Raw genomic sequence first — 23,752 nt, 5'->3', positions numbered from 1 at the left:
ACAAGCCAGGTCCCCTGCGAGGTAAAGAAATCTCGCAGAGTGGCGGTTTTGTTGCCTATAGACCTGGCATTGCACAACACCAGTGACGGAGGTGAGTAATCCTTGCTCACCCTACCTTTGTCCCTCGGGATGGGGCGCAGATTGGAAGGGGTACGAGCATATCCGTATCTCGATCCCCTTCGCCTATGACATCTGCCCCCACCGCCATACCTCCCTCGCCCCACTACGGTAGCAATCCCAAGCCTCAAACCAACCTCCATTTACAAAATAGAAAAACAAATCAAACCAAAAACAATTGTACCAACAAAACAAATCCCCACCCCCTCACTATCCAACCCCAAACCAACATAAAACGGAACAAAATAAAAATACATGTATACAGACCACCGTTCATGGTGGTACAACAAAGTAAAAAGTAAAAAACACTTTAAAACACTTTAAAATATATAAAATATATAAAAATATATAAAATATATTCACCACCACCGTACCTCCACCAGCTCATGTGGAGAGCAGTGGGCAGGTAGTGAGCAGGTGGTGTCTGGCAGCAGTGAGCAAGCTATAGAATATTAATCAGCCCAAGGCCTGGTTATAGAGAAATGCTTTTGCCTGGTGCTTAAAGATATGTCATGAAGGTGGCAGGCGAGCCTCCCAGGGGAGAGCAGTCCACAAACAGGAGAGCAGGCTGCAAAAGCACCTTCTGATACGTGAGGACACAAAAGTTCTGTTCACATCACCCAGGTGACAATTTAGTAAGAAATCTTAGCAAATAAATGAAAGCAAAATGTGGGGATTTGTTTCATCCCTCGTCTTCTTTAAAGCTGGAGATCTTTTCCTTTCCAAAGGGAAAGGGGTCACGTAATAAGAAGCCTCTGATCGTTGCAGTTTGATGAAAATTAGCAGAGACTTTTCGGGCTAAATGAGTTTAAGGGCCATCTCTCTGTTTTTTTTTCAAAGTTGTGTGTGTACCCTGACAAAAAAGAAGAAATTACATCTCAGAACATTTTTAGATGACCTGCAGTTGGCATGTTTTAGTGACCCATACAGTAAATTTAAAACTGCCCTTGGCTGCACATTAACGTGCAATAACTACTTAATTACGCTCTGGCAGTTGCTACAGAAAGAGTGGATGTGAGTGTCTGGGGCAATTATGCAGATGATGCTTATTCACCAGTGGGGGGGCGGCGAATCTTGAGAGAATCAGCACAGAAAAGCCTTATATTTAGTAAAGGTGTTGCAAACCTGAGCTCTACTGGGCTGTCCCAATTTCAGTTTTCACATTGAAGATAGTAGTTTTGATGGAACAGAAATATTTCTCTAATATATTGAGGGTCGCATCCAATGTTAATCCATTGAAATGAATGGGCATGACTAACTTGGGCTCTTTACTTTCCGTGGTCTTTTCTGAGTATAATCAAGTGGGAGACAAGCCTTTCTATTACTTTCTCTTTAACCCTGTTAAAGTCTGCCTCCATTGCCCCCACCGCCACCCCACTCTTGCTTCTTTCTCCTTCCCAGATCAGTCACATTGTTGCTGGTCAGGGATGATGTACTGAATGGGATGGCATCATGATAAATGTTGCCTGGGCTATGTAATCATGCCACTGGCACCAACTCTATAGGGCTGAGGTGTCCTCCGCCCCTTGTTAGCAGGGGGCTGAGCCCCTCAAAAGTTGAGAGAGCGGAAAAGACCTTCCCCCAAGATGTGTGTGCAATGCGGCATGACATGGCCTACCACCGCCGTCTACAAACCTGTCCAGACCACTTTGGACTGCTGCCACCACCACCTGCAAGGGCACCCAAGCTGCACCCACCTTCCACTGCCTTACCTTTGCTGGCTCTCTGCTGCTGCCACTGCAACAAGGCCAAGGCATCCTCCGACACTGCAAGGCTTCCCTTGAGGCCTGCCGTGGCTGCAGACGTACTTCCAGAAGCCTGGCCACACTGCCAGAAGTACATCTGTGGCTGTAGTAAGCCTCAACGGAGGCTTCATGGCACATTGGCCTCATCGTACCAGAGGAGAACTGGTGAAGGTAAGGCAGCAGGCGGCTGGTAGTGAGCAGGTGGGCATGGACCTGGGTGCCCTTTCAGGCAGTGGTGATGGGCTGAGGCAGCCTGAGCGCCCTTGCAGGCAGCTGGTGGCAGAAGCAGTGGCTACAGGCCACTTCACATGTGCCTCGTTGCATTCCTTTGTATTCTCTGCTCCTCCTCTTACTCTTTAGCACCTTCTACTGTACTATATTCTCCAGTCATGGTGCCCCACTGAAATTTTCAAATCTGGTTTCAACACAGCACATTCACACAGAATCCCAGTAGGAACATAATGTTATGCCTTGATTTGTTTGTTTTATTTTGAGTCATTTGAGCTGATTTCTAAGGCCACGGTGCGACCTGATATTCTTGGGAAAGAGATTTGTAGAAGCTGAAAAACATATTGGCTGATTGGCTGCATGTGCCTTGAAGAAAATCAATAACTCGTGGTGGTGATTCACAAATGCTAGTGTGATAAGAGCCTGTAAACCCTATTTTTGGATGTTGTTTTGGTGCAGCTGTTTCTCCTCTCCTGATCCCTTCGATGAGCACATCACTGTGTGTATAGATGCAAGTACGCTGTTAGTGTGGAAATGGCAGGGAAAGTTGCTAGGAGACTAGAGCTTGTTGACATGAACATTACCAAATCTGGAAGGCAATGTACGGAGAAAGCTAAAATAACAGATTTCCCAGATACTCAAATCACCAGGTTTGGCACCTGATCTCTGCTGAAAGTTTGCAGCCAATAATTTAAGTTATACATTGTACATAAACACTACCCATTTTGATAAAACTTTGCCCAATGGCTATCTAGAATTCACCCTTAGCTTCATAAAGAGCTATTGAAGAATCTTAAATCAGTTGCAGTCTGAATGTATGAGATATTCAGTGTGCAGTAGTAGCCGCACCCCCACATGCAAAGACGGAACAAGTCTTCATAACTAACCTGTTGTACCAGAACAATTTGAACCCTTAGTAATGGATTTGCCACTGTCATTTGTATTTTTGAAATTCTGCTGCTACTGTTTTACTGTGTGTTTTTATAGCAATTTTGTTCTTATCATGATCTTTGATTGTTTTTATTGTAAGCTGCTTTGAGGCTCAAAAGATTAAAAAGTGGCATATACATGTACATATTTTTTTAAGGGGATAAAGAAAGAAAAGGGTTTCCTTTAAAAACCAAAAGAACAAGCATACCAATATGTGATGCTCTGTTGCTTCAATTTAAGCCAAGGGAAAGATATCATGAGGTGAATCTTCCCATGGAGCTTTTTCAGATCAGGACTTGCAGGCAGCTAGGAGGTTGCAGAGTACTGGAGAAACATTTGTTGGAAAGGAAAAGACACACACTACCCACAGCTACCTTGCAAATGATAAAGTATGCTCAAAACGGCACCCACCCAAATACTAAAGTACTGTAAAAATACAGATACCGTAACTATGATTATGATTAGAGTGAAAATCCTGCCCTGAGTGGCATTAGATGTAAGAAGGAAGGGGTTGAAAATAATAAAACCTCCTCTAAACATTGGTCATGAGTGGTAACATCAATTATTTGTGGCTCCTCATTTTCATAATATGGCCTTGGAAGTGAACCTAAGTTGATCGTCATTGCGGGAGTGATCTTTCTGTGCCCTTCACCATAGAAAGTGACTTATTCACTAGATTAGCATTACAGTATGTAGCCCATTAGATAGCAACGGATGAGAACCAGAATGAAATCTATGATGCATAGTCTGGTGTGTTGCATCGTGTGTGTGTGTGCATGCTTTAATGACTTTTTGTGTGTGCAAATTTTCTATTTGTAGAATGGGCAGAAAAGTTCCAACCATCATGTTGGGAAAATGCACCCAAACATTTTTTAAATGGTGATTCAGCGGCGGGGGGGGGGGGGGCTTATTGATATGACCTTAACAATGTGATGATGACATCTTTTGAAGAGTTTCATCTCAGCTAAGCATCTCAGCTCCAAGGGTTTCTGAAGAAAGCTGATCATCTAGATCCATTTCAATCTAGCTATGGGACAGAGATGGTTTGGGTTGCCTTGTTGGATCTGCTGGACCTCTTGGTGACTTTTGATACCATGGACCATGATGTCCTTCTGGGCCACCTTGCCATAGCTGTCAACGTTTCCTATTTTTTAAGAGAAATCCCCTTATTCCGAATAGGATTCCTCACAAGAAAAGGGAAAAGTTGGCAGCTATGCACCTTGCTGGGATGGAACTTGGAGGCACTGTTTTACTCACCCCTTTCCTGTAGAGGCAAGTCCTTCAGGGTTCTGTTCTGCCCCCCATGCTGTTTAATACTTACATGAAACCACTGGGAGAGGTTGACAGGAATTTGGCTATTTGGTGTCACCAGTACGCTGATGACACCCAACTCTACTTTTCCTTCCAACCTTATTCCAGAATGATACTATTAGAAAAGAATATAGCAAGCTAACAGCACATAGCAGGACAAAAATGTCCCTTATTTCAAAACACTCAACATTAGCTTCCAGAGCAAGCATTCCTCACCTTTTTGGATACTTGAGCATATTTGCAAACCAGAAAACCTGTCATGGGCACCATGCGCACACCGCAACAGAGCACACACTGTAACCTATTATATTGGCTACAATAGAATGCTTCTTTCAAGATTGATTTTGGAAAGGGGAGAAGACCCTGTGGATGCCAAGGAAAGCCTCTGTGGCCCCATGGGCACCATGTTGCTGATGCTTGTCCGTAAATAACAAATTTCATGACTCTCTGGTGTACCTTGAAGCTCCACATATAGCTGACTTTTGGCTTCTTTCGTGTAACCGAACTGAGACCAATCTGTATTCGAGACACATAATTGCCTGAGAAATTGTGTATGTACGTTAGAGTTCAAAAGGTTAAACAATTCTTATTAATAGAGTGCCAGACTCACTGATGCATAAACACTAATAATGTTTCTTGGCTCATTATGTTCAGAAGTGTCCATAGCAGCTATTTACCCCTTGCTACATTGTGTGTCTTTTTGGCATGGCATATTAAAGGGAAGAGAGTGCTATAGGACCCTGGCAAGCACAGTTCAGTGTAGTCAATTTTTATTATTTTGCAGTTAACTGTATAATTATTACCTTTAATGACATTTAGGCAATTAAGGCTGCCATCTTATACCCACTTATCTGGAGATAGTCTCACTGAAATCAGTGCCTGGGTATGTATAGATGGTATAGATTGCGCTGAAATGCCGCACACCTGTTGCACATGTACACGGGCAGAAGCTCTGTTCGGCTGAGTAGGATTTATTTCTGAGTAAATGTGCATCGAGAACAGACTGCAAAACAAATCAAAGGGAAGTTATTGCTATGGCATGCAGTACAAGTATTGCAAGTGCTCACAGCAAAATGAGAAACAACTTAGGTACGGGGGTACAAAATTCTTCATAGATGAAGAAAAGCAATCTAGTATCCAGGCAAATCAGCAGAAGTTTAAAAGCTGTTTGATTAAAGAGGTCTATTCTGAACCTGATACTTGCATTAGTCACTATGATTCTGTTCAGCCCTGTAACTAAAAATCAAATGTGGATGCATTCCGCCCCCCCCCCCCCCCCAGTATCTATGGCTTACTGTTACTACACAAATATGCAGGTTCCTGGAGAGGAGCTCACAGTTGCTTTGCTCCTCCCCAGTTCTTTTTACTCCTGCACCACACTGAGCTCAGTATAGTGTGTATTGTCTAGGGTTGCCATATCTTGAGCAAAAAAGAGGACAGCCCAAGCCAGAGAAAGAGGTGTGCGGGCAGGCAGGGACGCCGTGCCTGTACGCCTCTTTCCCCAACTCGGGCTGGCAGCGGTGTACAGAGCAGCCTGAGCCCAAACTGCTGCCAGCACAAGTAGAGGCAGGACCCTAGCTCCTACCTGATCTTCACTGCCACAGCCTCACTCTGCTGCGGTGCTTCCACTTCCAGGGCACAGCACCCTCCCAAGCATCATCTGCTACTAGAGGCAGCTGTTCCACTCTGCCAACTGGTAGGGCCAGCCCTGGTGTCCAGTAGTCAAAAAGAGGCCATTTTAATCCCTACAATGGAAAGCCAGTTTCTGCCTCCCCCGACATATCTACAGTTTACCAATGTCTTTATTCAACACAGAAGTAAACAAGACAAGTTCTGCTAGGAATTGGACAAATAAAAAGTATGACACACTGACCTATTTCGTATTTAAAGGGCTAAATTAAAATTCTGCTTTATTATCGTTTTTCAGAAATGTACCTGGACTAATGTTGTTTTTTAATTTAATCTTTTTGTTGTTTAACCAGCCATTTGATCGCTGTTTTTTCATGAGCAGCTTTTCAGGGAGTGGCTGCAGCTGTAAGTGAACGGTGGGGCAGATTGTGGGTCTTTTCCATACACTCAGCATGCTTAAGACCCATGTAGCCTGCATTGTTCACACACAGCACACATGGGACTGTATCAGAAGAGTGGCTGCCATTCAGCTCTGACTGCATGTGAAAGATATCTGAGTGTGACAAGTGCATTGAGCCTCTCAAAAGCATATTCTGGGTTGTCCTGTGGGTCTCTGACTATAGAGGGCATTGCGAAATCAAAAGCAATCAGCCCCTTATAATGGAAGCTCAGCTGCTGGGGGTGGGTGGCTGTACAGTGAGCTGAACTCCAGTAGGTAGTCTATGGAACTGAGTTACAATGCAACCCACAGCCTCATTATGTTAACTGCAAATTAACTTAACAGCTTTGTTTAAACCTCAGCTATTTCAAAGAAAGGAAAGATGAACTAGGGGCTGTGTGACAAGTTTTTGAGAGTTGAGTTTCATAGGCAGCATATAATATACCAGCCTTCATTATTCTGGTTCCCTCCAGGATCCTGGTGCATGTGAGTATATTACAACCTTTGCCAACCCCCTCCAGATGTTTGGGACTACAATTTCCCTCAGTCCCAACCAGCACTGACTGGGGCTGATGGGAGTTGTACTCCAAAACATCTGGAAGGTGTTGGCAAAGGCTGCAGTATGCTCACATGCAGAATATGGATTGGACAAACTGTACTCTGCCTACTGCTTAAAGGTAAAGGGACCCCTGACCATTAGGTCCAGTCGTGACCAACTCTTAGGGTTGCGGCGCTCATCTCACTTTATTGGCCAAAGGAGCCGGCGTACAGCTTCTGGGTCATGTGGCCAGCATGACTAAGCCGCCTCTGCCGAACCAGAGCAGCGCGCAGAAACGCCGTTTACCTTCCCGCCGGAGCGGTACCTATTTTTCTACTTGCACTTTGACGTGCTTTCGAACTGCTAGGTGGGCAGGAGCTGGGACCGAGCAACGGGAGCTCACACCATTGTGGGGATTCGAACCGCTGACCTTCTGATCAGCAAGTCCTAGGCTCTGTGGTTTAACCCACAGCGCCACCCGCGTCCCTGCTTACATGTAATCTAAAAGTATCAAAAGATCAGCAAGCCTATCCACACCCCAATACAGGACAACCTTTGTGCAGTCCTCAGCAGATCCAGGGGTGCCCTCTGAGCAGGACTTTGGGGGCAGGGCTCTACTTAGCAAAGGAAACACCCAAATTCACCATGGCTGAGTTGATTAACTTTGAGGTAAGTGAAGTAATATTCATAAGCGGTTCCTCCTATGACAATTAAGCCCAGAATTTAAAGCTACCTAGTTGTATGAGTGGGAGGAAACAGGCACAATGGAAAAGAAGCCCAAATAGTAGATCAAGCTAGTCAGCCAAGTCATACAAGAAGCCTGTGTACCCTAAGTGTAGAACCTTACATTTGTCCCTTTTTAATTTCACTTTGTTAATTTGGGCTCAGTTCTCCATTCTGTTAAGGTCATACTGAACCTTGATTATATGTTCTGTGGCATTAGCTACCCCTCACAGTTTGGTGTCATGTGCACATTTGATGAGCATCCCCTCAATTCCTTCATCCAAGTCACTTATAAAGATGTTGAACAACAGGCCCAGGACAGAACCCTGCGGCACCCCACTTGCCACTTTTTTTCTGTATGATGAGGAACCATTAATGAGCACTCTTTGGGTTTGGTCAGTCAACCAACTACAAATCCACCTAACAGGTTACCTTGTCCCATTTTACCAGCTTCTCCACAAGAATATCATGGGGGACTTTGTCAAAAGCCTTAATGAAATCAAAATACACTACATCCACAGCATTGCACTGATCCATCCAGCTTGTATATATATATATGAGAGATTCATCTGGCATAGCTTATTTTTGAGGAAACCCATGCTGGGTCTTAATAACCACAGCATCCCTTTTCTAAATGCTCACAGACCAACTGTTTAATTAACTGTTCTGTTGATATGAATCGTATCATTGTCACACATAAAATCCATGATTATGTTCTTTAAAATGTTGTAACTTACTGGCAAACCTTTTTTGTGTAAAAATTGACCAATAAGTTGTTGCTACTAAATAAAAAGCTGCTGACTTGTATGGGCAGTACTAAGCTAGATGGAACATTGGTCTTATAGCAGCTTCTTAAAATAATGACTTTTGTTTGCTGTTTCTCATTATGTCAATTGCTCTGTGAATAACTTGCTCATTTCCCTGCTCCACAAAAATAAGCGTCTCTATATGCAATTATAGGGGAGAGGGCACCCAGATCTGACACCAGTTAATTATATGTGTGTGTTCATATATGTGTGTGGGGGGGGGGTGTTACGTACTGAGTTGAATAGGATCCAAAAGGCAGCAGTCTGATTGGTCCTAGAACAATAGGATTCAGAATGCAGCAGTCTGATTGGTCCTAGAACAATAGGGTCCAGAATGCAGCAGTCTGATTGGTCCTAGAACAATGCAGCAGTATGATTGGTCTGCAGGAGCCACCCAATCCGGCTCCAGATGGAAGTGAATCTGCAACCTGATTGGCCTACAGGAGAATCCCAGAATTAGCCAATCACATGCGCGCCATTGTGTAAATAATGTATATAAAGCAGATATTTGGGGGGGACTTTCATTCCTCACTACTATGAACTTAATAAAGAGCATGAAATCCACACTCGACTCCAAGTATATTTCAGTGGGGGACACAAACTGACCTCTCTTCATACAGAGAGAGCCTTCTTTCTGTAATCAGCAGAGATAGATGCTTTGTAACCTTGGTAACACTGGCACAGTTTGTGTGCCCAAAAGGTGCTGCTGAATTCAAAATGTTTCACAAAAGATTTCAAGCATCAGAGCCAGTTACTGAAAGCACAATGAAACACAGTTTAACTTTTCTCCCACTAAATTGCTGGATGGGTTTCAGGAGAAAACGAAGCTTAATACGTATGGGAAAAGAAGAGTGATTGGTGTCTTAGAATAATCAAAATATGAAAAATAGGTTCAGTTATGATGACAACAACAACAACGGTCCATATAGAAAAGAATCTAAACAGCAGCCATCGCATGTCTTTTATTATGACCAACTGAAAGGCACAAAATACCAAGATACCTTTCTAGTTTCACAGAAGTCTTCCTCAAATAGGATGTTAAAGAAGGGAAGGGTAGAAAAGTAAACAGGGCCACCCTAATATCTTTTGCAGTGTGAAGCAAAAACAAGATGGCTCTTAACTCTGGGAGTTTCTGATGGTCCTAGGAATGGGATTGTGCCACTTTAACTGTTTCCACCCTAGTCTTTGATAGTTAAGGCATTTTCATGTGACCCTCCTCTTCTGTTTCATTTAATCCATGCTGTGCTGCTTTCACTTGGAATCGTTTTACTTGTTTTTATAATTGTACATAAACTGCTCTACTTCTTTTATTGGTTTTGTTGTTGTTGTAACCCACCTTGAGACCTTACAGTGAAGAATGGGTCAAAATCCTAAAATACATAAAATGCACATGCTAATGTTTGTGCCGTTACAGCCCGACCCATTGTGCATTACCATGGGAGTAAACGCCACTAAAGTTAGTGTGCATAAGACTGTACCATAAACATAGAAAATGCTTTCATTTTTTTATTTCCTAATAACCTTTTGAGATAGGGCATCAATATTCCAAGTTAACGTTAGAATAAAGCTAGGAGATACTGAACACCGGTCTTGAAAGACCTACATTGGCTCCCAGTACGTTTCCGAGCACAATTCAAAGTGTTGGTGCTGACCTTTAAAGCCCTAAATGGCCTCGGTCCAGTATATCTGAAGGAGCGTCTCCACCCCCATCATTCTACCCGGACACTGAGGTCCAGCACCGAGGGCCTTCTGGCGGTTCCCTCACTGCGAGGAGCCAAGTTACAGGGAATCAGGCAAAGGGCCTTCTCGGTAGTGGCGCCCTCCCTGTGGAATGCCCTCCCACCAGATGTCAAAGAGAACAACAACTACCTGACTTTTAGAAGACATCTGAAGGCAGCCCTGTTTAGGGAAGCTTTTAATGTTTGATGTATTACAGTATTTGAATATTTTTTTTGGAAGCTGCCCAGAGTGGCTGGGGAAGCCCAGCCAGATGGGCGGGGTATAAATAAAAACTATTTTTATTTATTTATTTATTTATTTATTATTATTATTATATTATATAATTGACCCAGGTCATCCAATGAGTCTAAGGCTGCATCTGCACTATAAATTTATCGTACCACTGTAAACAGCCATGGCTTCTCCCAAAGAATCCTGAGGACTGTGGTCTGCTAAGGGTGCTGAAAGTTATTAAGAGATCCAACTTCCCCTCACAGAGCTACAATTCTGTCAGTGGTTTAACAGTCAATCCATCTTCCCAAGTGAACTTTGGGAATTGTAGCTCTGTGAGGTAATCACTGGTCTCCTAACAACTCTTGGCACCATTACCACACTACAGGTCCCAAGATTCTTTGGGAACTTTCACTGTGACTGTTTAAAGTGGCATGGTACCGCTTTAAATACACAGCACAACTGAGACTCAAGGCTGATCCAGGATTCTATAGTTTTCAGAAAACAAACCCAGCTCTTCCCAACATCTGGCCTCTGGAATTTTGGAAGAACACACAGTCTTATGTTTCATTCGAAATCCTGGTTCCTTGCTTCAGTCATGTTCCTCTTCCATGAATAGAAAACAGTTTTTAAAAAATGAATAACAAAGCTTTTCCTTTTCAGAAAGTAAGGTAAAAAAAATCATGGAGATTCAAACCATCGACCTTATGATCGGCAAGCCCAAGAGGCTCAGTGGTTTAGACCACAGCGCCACCCACATCCCTTCTTTCAGAAAATAAAACTAGTAAGACACATGTATTTTTTTAAAAAAAATGTAGGAAATAATAAAACTGTCAACAAGTACAGTATGATGAAAAGTATATCTCTTCTAAAGCAACAAAAACTGAAGACAAATCATGGTTATCACTCACACAAAAGAAATCAAGGTTGATATATAGATGGAAGTCTAACCTACTCCCCACCTTGCTTCCTTCCACAGAAAGCCCGGCTGGCCAGGATCCGTGTGGCCAAGACTGGCAGCTCCAACGCCTACCTTCACAGTAAGCGCAATGGCCTCCTTAATGAAGCCCTGGAGTTGACGGTATGTACAGGAAAAGCAAGCCCTTTCAGAGGAATGTTGAAAGCATATCCACCCCTTCTTCTTCTTCTTCCATTGTCGCTCCCTATGTCAGTATCGTAGGCAGACTTGAGCTGTGCTATAATTATGCTATAATTTTACTGTATGTGCTAAATGTAGGTAGCTGGAATACAACTGCGAAAGGAAAGAGTTGCAATGGAAGCATACTGGGCTTTTTGTGGAAAGCACAGGATTGGTGCTTTAATGGTGACAGAAAGACAAAGAGTACCAATAATCCAGATCTGTGATTGGTATCCTCAATATATTTAGACTAGTGTAAATGTTGCTGAAGCAAATTTAGAGAACTTACATCAATGATACCCTCATCAGGGTTTATGAAAACATTAGCTTCAGGCTTTACATTAAGAAGGACTTCTTAGCTCCAAGAGCAGTTTAGCAATAAAACGGGCTGTCTAGAGAGGGAGCTAAATCTCTGGGGTATATGTGTGTGTTTTTAAGGATGGACAAGCTATCTAAACCAGGCATCCCCAGCCTACGGCCCTCCAGATGTTTTGGCCTACAACTCCCATGATCCTTAGCTAACAGGACCAATGGTCAGGGATGGTGGGAATTGTAGTCCAAAACATCTGGAGGGCCAAAGGTTGGGGGTGCCTGATCTATACTATCTACAGAAATGGCTAAATGCTGCATAGCCATTAGGAACAGCTTGTACTCTGACTCAGGAGTAGTTGAGGTGGTACAGAGATGGGGAACTGGTGGCCCTCCGTATGTTCTTGGACCACAACTCCCATCATTCCTGGCCATTGGCTATACAGCTGAGACTGTTGGGAGTTGGAGTCCAACAAAATCTGGAGGGAACCAAAGGCAAGCTATACAGAAAATATCAGAAAACAGCAGTAACTGCAGATGTTTAAATCCCAGCCAATGAGGACTTGAAGGTTTCAGTCCTGCAGGATGGAATGTCTCCTAGCATTACCCACACAAACTACCTGGCACCGTGGTTGTTTCACGTCTAACAGCAAAGTATTTTCAAGCTAATCTTAGTAACTCAATGAAAGGGAGGAAAGTGTGAAGTTCATCAGATTTCTCAGCAGATGTAACATCAGTGTGAGCTGGTTGTTATATTAAGCCCAATCAAGGCCAGAGCAAGTATTAACACATTTTCAAGGATTTTTTTTTTTTAAGCAGTTCTCAGTCAAGGAAAATTGCCTAATGGAGGCAACCTAATGCACAGCTCGTGTGTCTTTGCTCACTCATCTGATCTGTCACACGTGGGCCTCATTATAACAGAAAATGTTTGACACAGCAATCGCTACACCTGTTAGTAAGCACCACAGCCTGCCCTGACACTATGAGTATGAGAACACTTAACTGGAGGTTCAGTTATTTTGAAATCAAGGGAGCTTAGGATCAAAGCAGCACCTACTATGGTTGCTATGGGGATACCAGTGAGAATGGCCTTCCTGTGGTGAGTGTTCCAAGCCGTAACATGAAGATGCGCATGTGGACCTCCACATCTCTGCCAACAGCCAAGGCTGGTGCTAATAGCTCAGCAGTTTACAAGGCATGGAGACCTTGGATGTTTGAAAAGCCCAATGAACTGTGATGCAACACATTCTCTAATCCTTCTGGCCCACTCCTCTTGCTGTGGGAGGTAAATTCTGCCTAAGCACAGGGCACCATGGCCATTAAGAGGTTGTTCATTCCCTCTGCAGAAGCCAGCTGCTTGTTTTCCTTTCATTCTGGCACAAACTCTGGCACAAACCTCCTTGGGGCTTCCACATGCTTAGGAAACTGGTGCAGAGGGTGTGTTAAAAATTGCAAAGAATGAGGGAAATGTATGCTTTCAATGTGGGAAGGGTAGGGAGCCCACTCTAGGTCATAAGAACCTGGAACTGCTCGCACCAGCACCCAGGCAAAACACACAAACTTTCCCATGTGGTTCCAATCTATTTCTCCATTGTGCAACTGTAATTTATGTATTGTTAACTAAATGTCTGACAATGTGGCCCCTTCAAGAGAAACAGCTCCGCCCGAGGAAGCCAGCTTTTGGAGATCTGGCTAGAGGAGTAACTACTCTGTGCAGGCTCCCATGTTTCATCACGAATAAAGTTTGAGTTACCATTAATTCAGCTTGTAGTGGGTTCCTTCATAAACTTCAGAAGACAATAGAGCAGCTAGAATAGGAATCACATGCTATGCAGGACCATTTTTGGAGGCACCTGTAGCACCTATAGTGTGTGTTACAGCTCTCATTTCCAATAATACATGCTGAGACGGTTGTGATACCATTCTTACGTTCAAGCTGAAGCGATACTTCCTGCTTTTAAAGCCCATAAAAGGTACAACACATAGTCAACATTGTCAGAGTAAAATGCAGGGCCCCTCTACCCATGAAGTAACAAATCCAGTTGCTAAAGGTGTTGAAAGCCTTAAATCTCTAGACCTTCTTTCCAGTCCACCAGCCCTTTCTGAAGCTCGGCACCTGTTTTGTTTTAAATCTGCCTTGACTTAAAACACTCCCCCCCTCCTTTTTAGTATTCCAAACTTTTGTTTTGCTAGCTCAGCTTCACTTGAGGTAACTGACCATTTTAAAGTTACAGAAATCTAAACGATGCAGTGTACTGTGATGAAAACAATCACAAATCCTGCAGGGGCATCTTGAAGACTTCAAAAAGTAATTGTGACACGAGTTTTTGTCACTTGCATGCCTTTCAACAGAACCATGAAACAATCTGAAAGATGGTAGGCTGATAAGGAAAATTTAGCAGCAGCTTTCCCAATCTCTGCATCTGCAGGTGAGGAAAAGTTTGCCTGCTAAATTTTGGTCTGGTTTGTTCCACAGCTGCTAAAGGCACACAAGAAAGCCTGCCAGGAAGTGTGGGGTGCCTTGGAGAGAGAGGTAGATTAATTCCACCCCAGACTCAAACACTGACCAGCTAGGATTGTTCTTTTCACTAGAATGGCCATCCTTTGTTTACTTTTCTTTGCAGAACATCCTGATTGCCACTTCTCTGTTGCCCTCCTACATTTTTGCAGACCTGAGTTGTGAGAATTTTGTTGCTGTAATAAAACACAATTGCACAGCCAGATTGTAAAGCTCTTTTGAGGCTTTTAAAGGTTCCTGCACTTTTAATTAAACGTTGCTTGTTTGCAAGCCTAGCCTTTTTTGTTGCTGCCCAGTGAGCATAGGTGAGGGGAGGAACAGACTATTGATTGCATTTTCAGAAGCCTCTCTTACATTACAATTACACACACACACACAGGGCTATGCCCCTGCTCTCATTGCTTGCCAACCCCAATATGGTAGCCATCACTATAAGCAAATACAAAGTTGTATTTCCCTTGTATAAATACATACAGTGAGGGGGGGGTTGCGGAGGGGGAGGAGATAACATTTGCTCAGCCTTGCAATCGACCATATCTGGCCCTGATTCTGTTGATACCAATTTTTCATTCTCTAGCAGGCAATTGCCTTATTTCCTGCTAGATGCAGGTGGCAGTGACACCCACTGGAAGCGGTATTAAATGTTGCATTTACTGTTCCTAGAATATATCCTAGAAACAGAGATTGGTAGCAAAACACAGCAAACCCTTTGAACACAGCACAGTATTGTCGTGACTTGGCTCAGGCTCCGAGTGTCAGCTCAGATGAGTTAATAAGATTTGACGATTTAACAACACAGCCACAGAGAAGATGCTGCAGGAATCTTAAATCATGTCCAGGATTGCATAGTGTTTTAAAACACCATGTTATCTTCAAAAAAGGCATGCAGAATTGACTGGATTCCCTCTCCCGCCCTGTTTATATTGCTGCTCATTTTTTTTGCTACTAAGTCACATCCGCTGAGAGACCTTTACCAATGAGATCAGTGTCTGTAACACAGAGTTGGACGCAGCCTTCTAATTCTGTCAATAATAATACATAAATAAATAAATTGGAGAATATGATACTTAATGCATTCTGAAATTTGCAGATTATTTATATATTAACAATTGCAGAGCAGTAATTCATTATATCCTGCTCTTCTACTAACATATCCAACAGCATAGATCAGAAACAATAATCATAAAATACAGTACCAGGAATGCAATAAACAAATGTACTAATCATGGTTATGATTCTTATAGCACTTCAAGTGTAGAAAGTGCTCTGCAGAACTTATCTAGTCCTACTGAACAAAAAACATGGCTGTGTGTCATTACAGTTTTCGCTCACCCAAAGCAGCACTCAGAATGAACAAGATTGTGATTGGTTCTCAGTGAATCTGACAGTAGAGCTGTAGAATTCATCCAATTCAAGTACCAGCTTCTGCGTCAAGATCTTAAAAATATCATGGTGTTTCCACTTTGCTTACTGATACGTATTTTCCAGTAGTTCAGGTGACGGATATGTACCATAGTAGATGGTGTTGGAAATGAACAGGGAAACTAATCATTTGACACTCATAAAAAGGCTTTTTTGTTTTGTTTTTGAGAAGCTTAACTAAGAAAGCTTAAATAACAAAAATAAGAAACAAGTTTGCAAATTTGCTGAACCACAGAGCAACTTCTGTGTTGCCCTCTTTTTTCATGTTCTTAAAAGTTGCTGCTTGCAGAGGGTAATGAAAATGCAACTAAGCTCGTAAGATGGTTTGCTGTACCCTTTTTATATCTGCACCTCTCCATCCATCCATCCTCCTTGTCAAGGGTTCTCAGCTTCATCCCTCCTCCTACCTGCTTTCCAGCCCTCACCCCCATCCCCAATGGTTCACTGGACTACTAGCTTTATGTAGCAAATCAGAGGAAGGCTGCAGGTGGGTCAGGGTAGCTAATATCTCTTAAAACCTCCCCTCTTTTCTTCAGACCCAAAATGGCACTTCAGAGCTTCTGGTTCCAGGTTTACCTGGAGTCCTGAACAGCAGGGGAGGAGGAAGGGGGGTACAGTGAGGGCGGACTGCCCTGGGCATCTTTGCTGAGAGGGGTGACATTTGGCAGTTGTAGGCAGGTGGCACACCTAATGTCCGCCATCGGCGGCTTGCTCGGCCCCTGTGGGTGGCTCGCTCCACCCCCGGCTGCAGGACGCACACGCCGCTCCATGCACCAGAGCAGCTATCCCATGCCTGGGAGGGCACCCTCCATGCCCCCCGCTCCCTCAGGAGCGCGCCCCATGCCCCACCCCCCTCAGAAGCACATCCACCCTGGGCAGCATGGGCATATGCTCTGCCACTGCTGAACAGAAGGGCTGCACAGTAGGGCAACGACTGGGATACGCTGCCACATTTTGCTTAATCCTGTACTGCAGCTAAATGATGGTACCAAAGCCAACGGTTTGAGAGGCGAAGTCTATGTTTCCTGTCTTGTCTGGCTCTCAGAAATATTATGGAGCCAAATATGCATTGCAAGACAGACTTCAGAAGGCTGGTCGTGTTCCCGCATCTGCTAAGCTAAGGCTCTTGCATATGAAAGCTCGTGCCATAGTGAAGTGGTACCATGGGACTCTCTGCTGCATTTGCAGCCTAAAGCCACTCATACCATGAAATGTAGCACACTTTGTCCTTTTCTCGCTACCCCCGCCCCCGGTAGCTTGCAAATCTCTCCCCCCATTCTGAAATACAGTGTGTTGAACTGGAAGCAGCACACTGGATACGGTTTACTATTTGATGCCATGGCAACATGTCTTGGACTGTTCCTTTGGACTGAAATGGGCAAACGGAGAATGAGGATTTTTTGGCAGAGCTAGACTGTCTTGGTGTCCTGGCTCAGCCTCTAAATATTCTTCAGGGCTTCTTCTTTTCAGCAAAGAATGATTTTTCTGCTAATGAAGAGTCTGGCTTTAGATGCCTACAGCAACCTGAGACACATCCTCTGCTCAAATGCACTCTTGAAATTCACAGCCACGCTTCTCTGAGCACTTGTGTAATACTAGTGCTTAGGCTGTCTGCTCCCATTAATCACTGAAGGAACCGATTTGAGTTGGTTGACATTAGCTGTGTTGTTTTTTGAAGTTCAGAAATGTTGAAGCTGAAAGCATTACATGATTAATCATTACAGTAAATCAATTATTTCCTTAATTGCAAGTTACAGAGTAGATTGTTTGCTGGATCTTAATTAGAACCCTTCCCTCTCAAGATGAGCTCCATTCTGAAGACATTGCTATGAACAATCTGCTTACATTTCTGAATCAGTCAAGAAGAGCCTGCATTAAACATCTCCCATAATGAGACACGGTGGATATTATTCTTATTTTGAAAACTAATAGCCTCCCAGTTTTAAAACATCAAGACAAAAGTTAAACCCTGGTGCCATTTTATGGCGTTCAGTTTCTATGCGCTGTTTCTAAAGAAACACAAATCTCCTCATAATATGGGGAAAGGGATTAATTATAGCATTGCCAAAGTGTAATGCATCCATCCAGGAGGATCTAAAGGATTCAAGTATTTTATCAGAGTCCATGAAGATGCATCTCAAGTTCTTTCAATTTCCTTCAACATTTACTCTCTAGCTGACCATGGCAGGAGCTGATAACTAAATAGTAAAGATTCCTCTCCTAACTCTGGTTTTTGTTTTCTAAGTCTTGCTCAACAAATGTAGCATTCCTGCTGAGGAATCCTTCTGGATAGATTAAGGGTAGGACTTGCTTTTCCTATTTGCTTGTCTCTTAATCTGTTATGTAAGTTAATTTTAGTCCTATGGGCATTCCATAAGCTTCTTAGGCATGTGTGATGGAGATTCCAAAATACTGGGCCCAACTGATTTTGGGTTGTGGAGTGTCTTCTTACTGTTCAAATGATACAACACTGAGGGCATGTACCATCATTTAGAAAAAAAAATCAGCTGGCAGCATCCAATTTATTGAGTTATTTATTTGGTGTTCTTATATATCACCTTTTTTGTCAAGGACTACCTCAGTGTCTTTTACATCAAAACAAATGGATCAATAAGGTTTTGGGGGGCGGATACAATTCAAAACCATCAGTGAAGCAATAGCAATCAGTAAAAAAAGACTAGAAACTGAAAAATTATAATAAACTAAGCGTGGCCTGCAAAGCATGGGGAAAATGAGTGAGTTTTCCCCATGCACCAGAAGCCCATCAATGCCATGGCCATCCACACCTCCAAGAGGAGTGAGTTGCTCAGCTGGGGCACCACCACAAAGAAAGCCCTGCTCCTGGTTCCCACACAACAGGCTACCTTAGCTGATGAGACCAGAAGCAGCCCCCTCTCTGCCCACCCAATCTCAGGGCTCAGGCTGGTTGATATACAGTGGTACCTCGGGTTACAGATTCTTCAGGTTACAGACGCTTCAGGTTACAGACTCCACTAACCCAGAAATAGTACCTCGGGTTAAGAACTTTGCTTCAGGTTGAGAACAGAAACCGTGCAGCAGCGGTGCGGTGGCAGCAGGAGGCCCCATTAGCTAAGGTGATACCTCAGGTTAAGAACAGTTTCAGGTTAAGAATGGACCTCCAAAACAAATTAAGTTCTTAACCCGAGGTACCACTGTAGTGAGAAGCACTGTGACAAATACCTAACTCTCATACTGGTGTGTGTGTATGAGTGTGCATGCATGCAAGTGTAAGGGATGGGGTGGATTATGAATAGCAGGTAACAAACCACTGTTTAGTTTGATGTCATGTATGCTGTCCAGCAACTGAATTTCATTTCATTTTACTGCTTTGTTACAATGGTGCAGAGCTGGATGAAAGCCAAATATCAACAGAGACCAAAACTCAATCACTGTTTCTCAACAATGTTAGCCAAGCATCAATTCCCAGCTTGTGTGTGGTTGACTACAAGTGTCCAATACATGAACATGCAACAATCTACATGCCTGAAGGATTATTACACATTGTAATCTATGTCTAGTAGACATGCAGTATCCAACATGGAAGCAACGTCTGTGCTGGAATTTTGTGATGTGTGAAGTTGCCCTTAGAAATCTGATAAGGCAGCATTGAGAGCCCAGCCAAGGGAAGGGACCAGCCTCACCAGTTTATAGCCCTTGCTGCAGTCCCTGAGGCCATTAACACCATTCTCTGTTCCCAGTCTTTTGATGTTGAAGCACAAAATCAGTGTTTGCTCCTTGTGGCTCTACCATCAATTCCATTGGATGACCTTGTAAAAGTACATTCTGGAAATAATGACTCACTCCCTATGGTTGTTTGGAGATTTATGTAGTCCAAGGTGAGATTGCTAAGCACACTTTTTAAATGCTATATAAAATGCAATATAGAAAAGATTTTGTAATTGCATGCCAATACAATAAAAGTGATCTATAGTGGCATCATGATAATGGTAATGATACATATTTTTCTAAGAATCTGTAGGCAACACTGGAAAGGGATTCCCTAAAACACCTTGTTGAACATCAGCCTAAGTTTAAGGAGCTCCTTTGAATGCATAATTGCCATTTTAATGGGTCTAATGGTGTTTGAAAATCCCAACCACTCAACGCAAAAAATAAATTGATGGAAGTGATCACAGAAGACATGCTGTGAAATTGAGGTGGAGTTCAGGGTCAGGGAGTTTAAATTAAACAAGCACACACACACAATCCTTAGCCATGTAGTTTCTAGAGCTGCTGCTGCTGAAAAGGGGAAATGAAAGAATCCTATTTTCAGTGTATCATAAAGGCCTCACAGCCTGCATCTAGTTAGCTCCTTCCTCTCCAATTCTGGGCAAACCTTGTCCTTGAATCAAAAAGTAAGTGATGTACACAGCCCATTCACAAAATCTGGAGCTTTGTAATATACACAAAAGCCTATCAGGCAGAGCCTGACATAACAGATACTTTTTAAAATAGGTGATGTCCTTATTAGGAGAACAGTTTGATGAGGCCGGGAAAATAGGTCGCCCAGGGTAGGCCAGCTGATCTGCTTTACTGCACTTAAACAAGCAGGTGAAAATGTCTGTATTTTTCAAGTTTCAGTTACAATGCGTGAAGATAACAAAATATTCATTTGCCATAGTTACACATTTCGAAAACTGATCCAATGCTTTGTTCCTAGGTATTTTAAGAAGCTCCCAAACAGCATAGCTATGCCACTCAAGGGACTCTTTTGGGGTGTGGAGGGGGGTGATGCAGGCATGGAAAAAGAAGTGAGGCAGCCTGCAAGGAAACTGACATGACTCAAGCAGTGGAGCACTTTTCAGGATGGACCATGGCTCAGTGATGCACTGTATGCTTTTCTTGTCAAACACGGGTCACTAATGCAATGCGCAGGCACCATAGAAGCCACAAAAGCCTTTAATGACCCTAGGCTTTCATTTTTTAAACAATGTAAGTTTCTAGTCCTCCTAGAAATAAAATGATCAGGGAAGACAGGTGCCAGGGACTGGCTGGACACTGAGGTGTGGGCACTGGGAGAAGAGAGGTTGGAGACTGACTTGGAGGAAGGGATCAGTGATCTGGGGGAGCCAGGAGATGAGAGTCAGAGGCAGGAGAAGCTGCAGAATTGGAGAACAGGTACAGGAGGAGTTAAAGATAGGTCAAGCTGGTGTAAAGTCAAGGGCTGCCACTCCTCCTACTCCTGCCCTACCTCTTCTGCTCCACTTTCCCCCAGGACCAAAAGAGGATTGAAGTGGGAGGAGCAGAAGGTTACACACAGGCGTAGTCTTTGACTGCTTGCAGAAAACTCAGGTGGGAGAGCTGAAGTTGGGGTGGGCCTCCTCTCTGTTGCTGCAACTGCCTCATCGGGTACACACGTAGGAGCAGCTGAGAGACGTAGGACTGATGGACATGCCTTTTCTGAACTTGCAAGTGTACTTTTGACAATAAAGAGTTAATTCCTCACTCTGGACGTTCCTCACCTGACAGCCCCATGACAGATAGGTGCTGCAGAGCAGCAACAGCTGAAAGGCATGTGCTCTACCTGTGGACCTGCCCGTCTTAGAAAGGCATCTCCAGGGTCCTAGACAGGCACACCCAAGAAACTAACAAGCAAAAAGAAAGCAGCTGAAAAATTCATTTAGAGTAGCTTTAGAGTGGCTGTTTGGACACAGCAGTCTGAACTGTAATAGAATGCCAATGATATAACGTTGCCACTGAGTGCTGGGACAATGTCAAAGGGTCCACTAGCTGGGGAAAGAATACATTTCAGTCCACTGCAATGATGGAACAACAGCTGTAATTACCTCGAAAAGGCTTCTGTTTCCTTTTGGAAAAGATGAATGCTGCTCTCTCACGGCGATGCAGGTGTGAAACGTCTTGGGAAGAAATATTGGCTCTGCATAAGTGCTGATTATTAATAAGCTATATAACTACTCAACTGCAGCTCTTCACCTTTAGCGTGGGCTGAGATTCCAGTTATTTCAAGCAGATGAAGTTGCTTGTCATCCATGCAGTGCTGGGGATCCCACACACCTTGTGTGTACATCTCAGATTAGTCATTAACAAGCGACACAGAAACGCTGGCTTGTTGGCAGAGCTGTGTGGCAAATGAGGACCAGTTACATTTTCTGCAAGTAACCTCTGCTTCCCGTAAATTACAACACTTCTGTGCAGAAAAGAATAGTTGATGTGGAGATTTTTCCATTCTCTTTGCATGAATCAACCATTTCTCATTTCCTTTCCCACCCCACTGCATACCATGCAACATGGATTAAATAGTTTGTGTTTTACTTTCATGTTGTAAATAAGAAGGCAGAGAGCTAGCCTAATGGCATATGCAAAGCCAAATCAGTGATGTACTTAGGGAGTTTTAGACTCTGGACTTAATGGCTTTATAGGGGAGCCCACTTAAGAAGTGAGTATGCATTATTTCAAAGTGTAATAAACCAATACTTTGGGGGACCCTCTGCTTGTTATGCCCTGAGGTCACCACTAACCCATGGATAATGGGTATTGTTTTGGATAATGATATTGTTGGGGGTGCACATGGTTCATTCTCCTCTGTAACATGGCAAGTGATCATGGGGCGCACCTTTTGACATGTCTTAGAAGCCAAAAAGGGAGAGACAAAGCCTTGAAACGATGCTCAAATGATTTTTTTACATGTGAAATATATACAATGCATTTTGGTGTACCACATTCTTCCGCTTATTGTACCAACTCACTGTAAAAATCACACTCTATTATTCCCTCCCCCAGCTTAGGCGGTGAGAGGGACAGCACTTTTTGCCTCCAGTCCCCTGACCTGAAAGTGAACCGTGGAGGTCAACTGCAAAACATTTTAGCAAGGAGGGGGGCTGCATTTGGCTCCTAGTTGCTGCCTCCATTCAGTTCTTCTGATGATTCTTGGGCTGCACGCACCTCCCCACCTTTCAGAGCCAGTGTAGGAAATGTTCTGGTTACCACTTAATTAGGGCCATGTAGGATTTTCTTCCTGGAGGTCCTGGTTGGCCTTGGACATGGCAAACTTTTTGCCTACTTCACTCTGGCTTAGTTTTGGTAGTTTCCCCACATTTCCATTTGGTGGACAAGCATGGGGTTGAGTTATTTGGGAGTGATGAGCACTTTGAGGCACCTTCTAGAAGACGAAGGGGTGCTTCCTCATACCTGCCCACCAATGCCTCATGGCTGGAGAACAGGGGCGGGACAGAGCCTTGCTTGATGACTGGCCTGTTCAACCACTCACTGCCACATGGCTGGAGGGGGCATGAGAAGGTCAGAATTCCCTTGGCGCAGCTAACAAGCTGGCAAAGAAAAACTAGGAATAGGGCATTAACTGACAAGGGAGCTCACACAAAAATCCAAAAATTAGGTTACAGGTTCCTATGCCCCAGATTCATAGGAGGCCACACAGTTTGGATCTTGTTAGAATAGCAGAGTTACCTGTTTGCAGATTCCAAAACTTCATGTCTGGTCCCTTGTTAAGAGGTGGATGTGCAAATTAATACTGATTCTTGCCCTCGAGAAGGTGATACAGGAACATAGGAAGCTGCCTTATACTGAGTCAGGCGATTGAGCCATCTAGCTCAGCAGTGTCCATGCTGACTGGTAGCAGCTCTCCAGGGTTTGAGGCAAGGGATCTGTCCCAACCCTACCTGGAGGTGGCAGGGGTTGATCATGAGACCTTCTGCATGCAAGGCAGATGCTACACCACTAAGCCCCGCCCCTGCCAAAATGTGTTGGCCACATTTCATCACAAATAAATTTGTTGAGCATCAATCACTTCAAGACCCCCGCCACCATCACCAACTTTCTCTTTTTCTCTCACTTTCTCTGGCTTACAGTCCTCTTGGTACTGCTCTTCTCCATTTTTGGTTCAGCAACATGGCTTGGGCCAGAACTGGGTGGAAGGATTAGGGCCTCTTCTCACACTACAATTTAACAAG

General features: G+C 43.7%; 1 protein-coding gene across 6 annotated transcripts in view; it reads left to right on the top strand.

Moving 5' to 3' along the window:
• The window catches only part of KCND3 (potassium voltage-gated channel subfamily D member 3), a 278,646-nt gene that overhangs the window by 234,756 nt on the left and 20,138 nt on the right, over positions 1–23,752 (top strand). For 4 of the 6 annotated variants that reach the window (XM_083617427.1, XM_083617428.1, XM_083617429.1 and 1 more), the window contains exons 4-5: positions 11,396–11,497; positions 23,651–23,752. In XM_083617427.1, coding sequence (XP_083473553.1) covers positions 11,396–11,497; positions 23,651–23,752 — 204 coding nt within the window. The remainder of the gene's footprint in view (positions 1–11,395; positions 11,498–23,650) is intronic. The other 2 variants (XM_083617432.1, XM_083617431.1) reach the window with 1 other exon arrangement.

The sequence above is a fragment of the Podarcis filfolensis genome (assembly GCF_964270895.1).
Source record: "Podarcis filfolensis genome assembly, chromosome: 6".
Classification (NCBI taxonomy): domain Eukaryota; kingdom Metazoa; phylum Chordata; class Lepidosauria; order Squamata; family Lacertidae; genus Podarcis; species Podarcis filfolensis.
The sequence above is the reverse complement of the archived record's forward strand: the minus strand, read 5'-3'. Positions and strand labels throughout refer to the sequence as shown.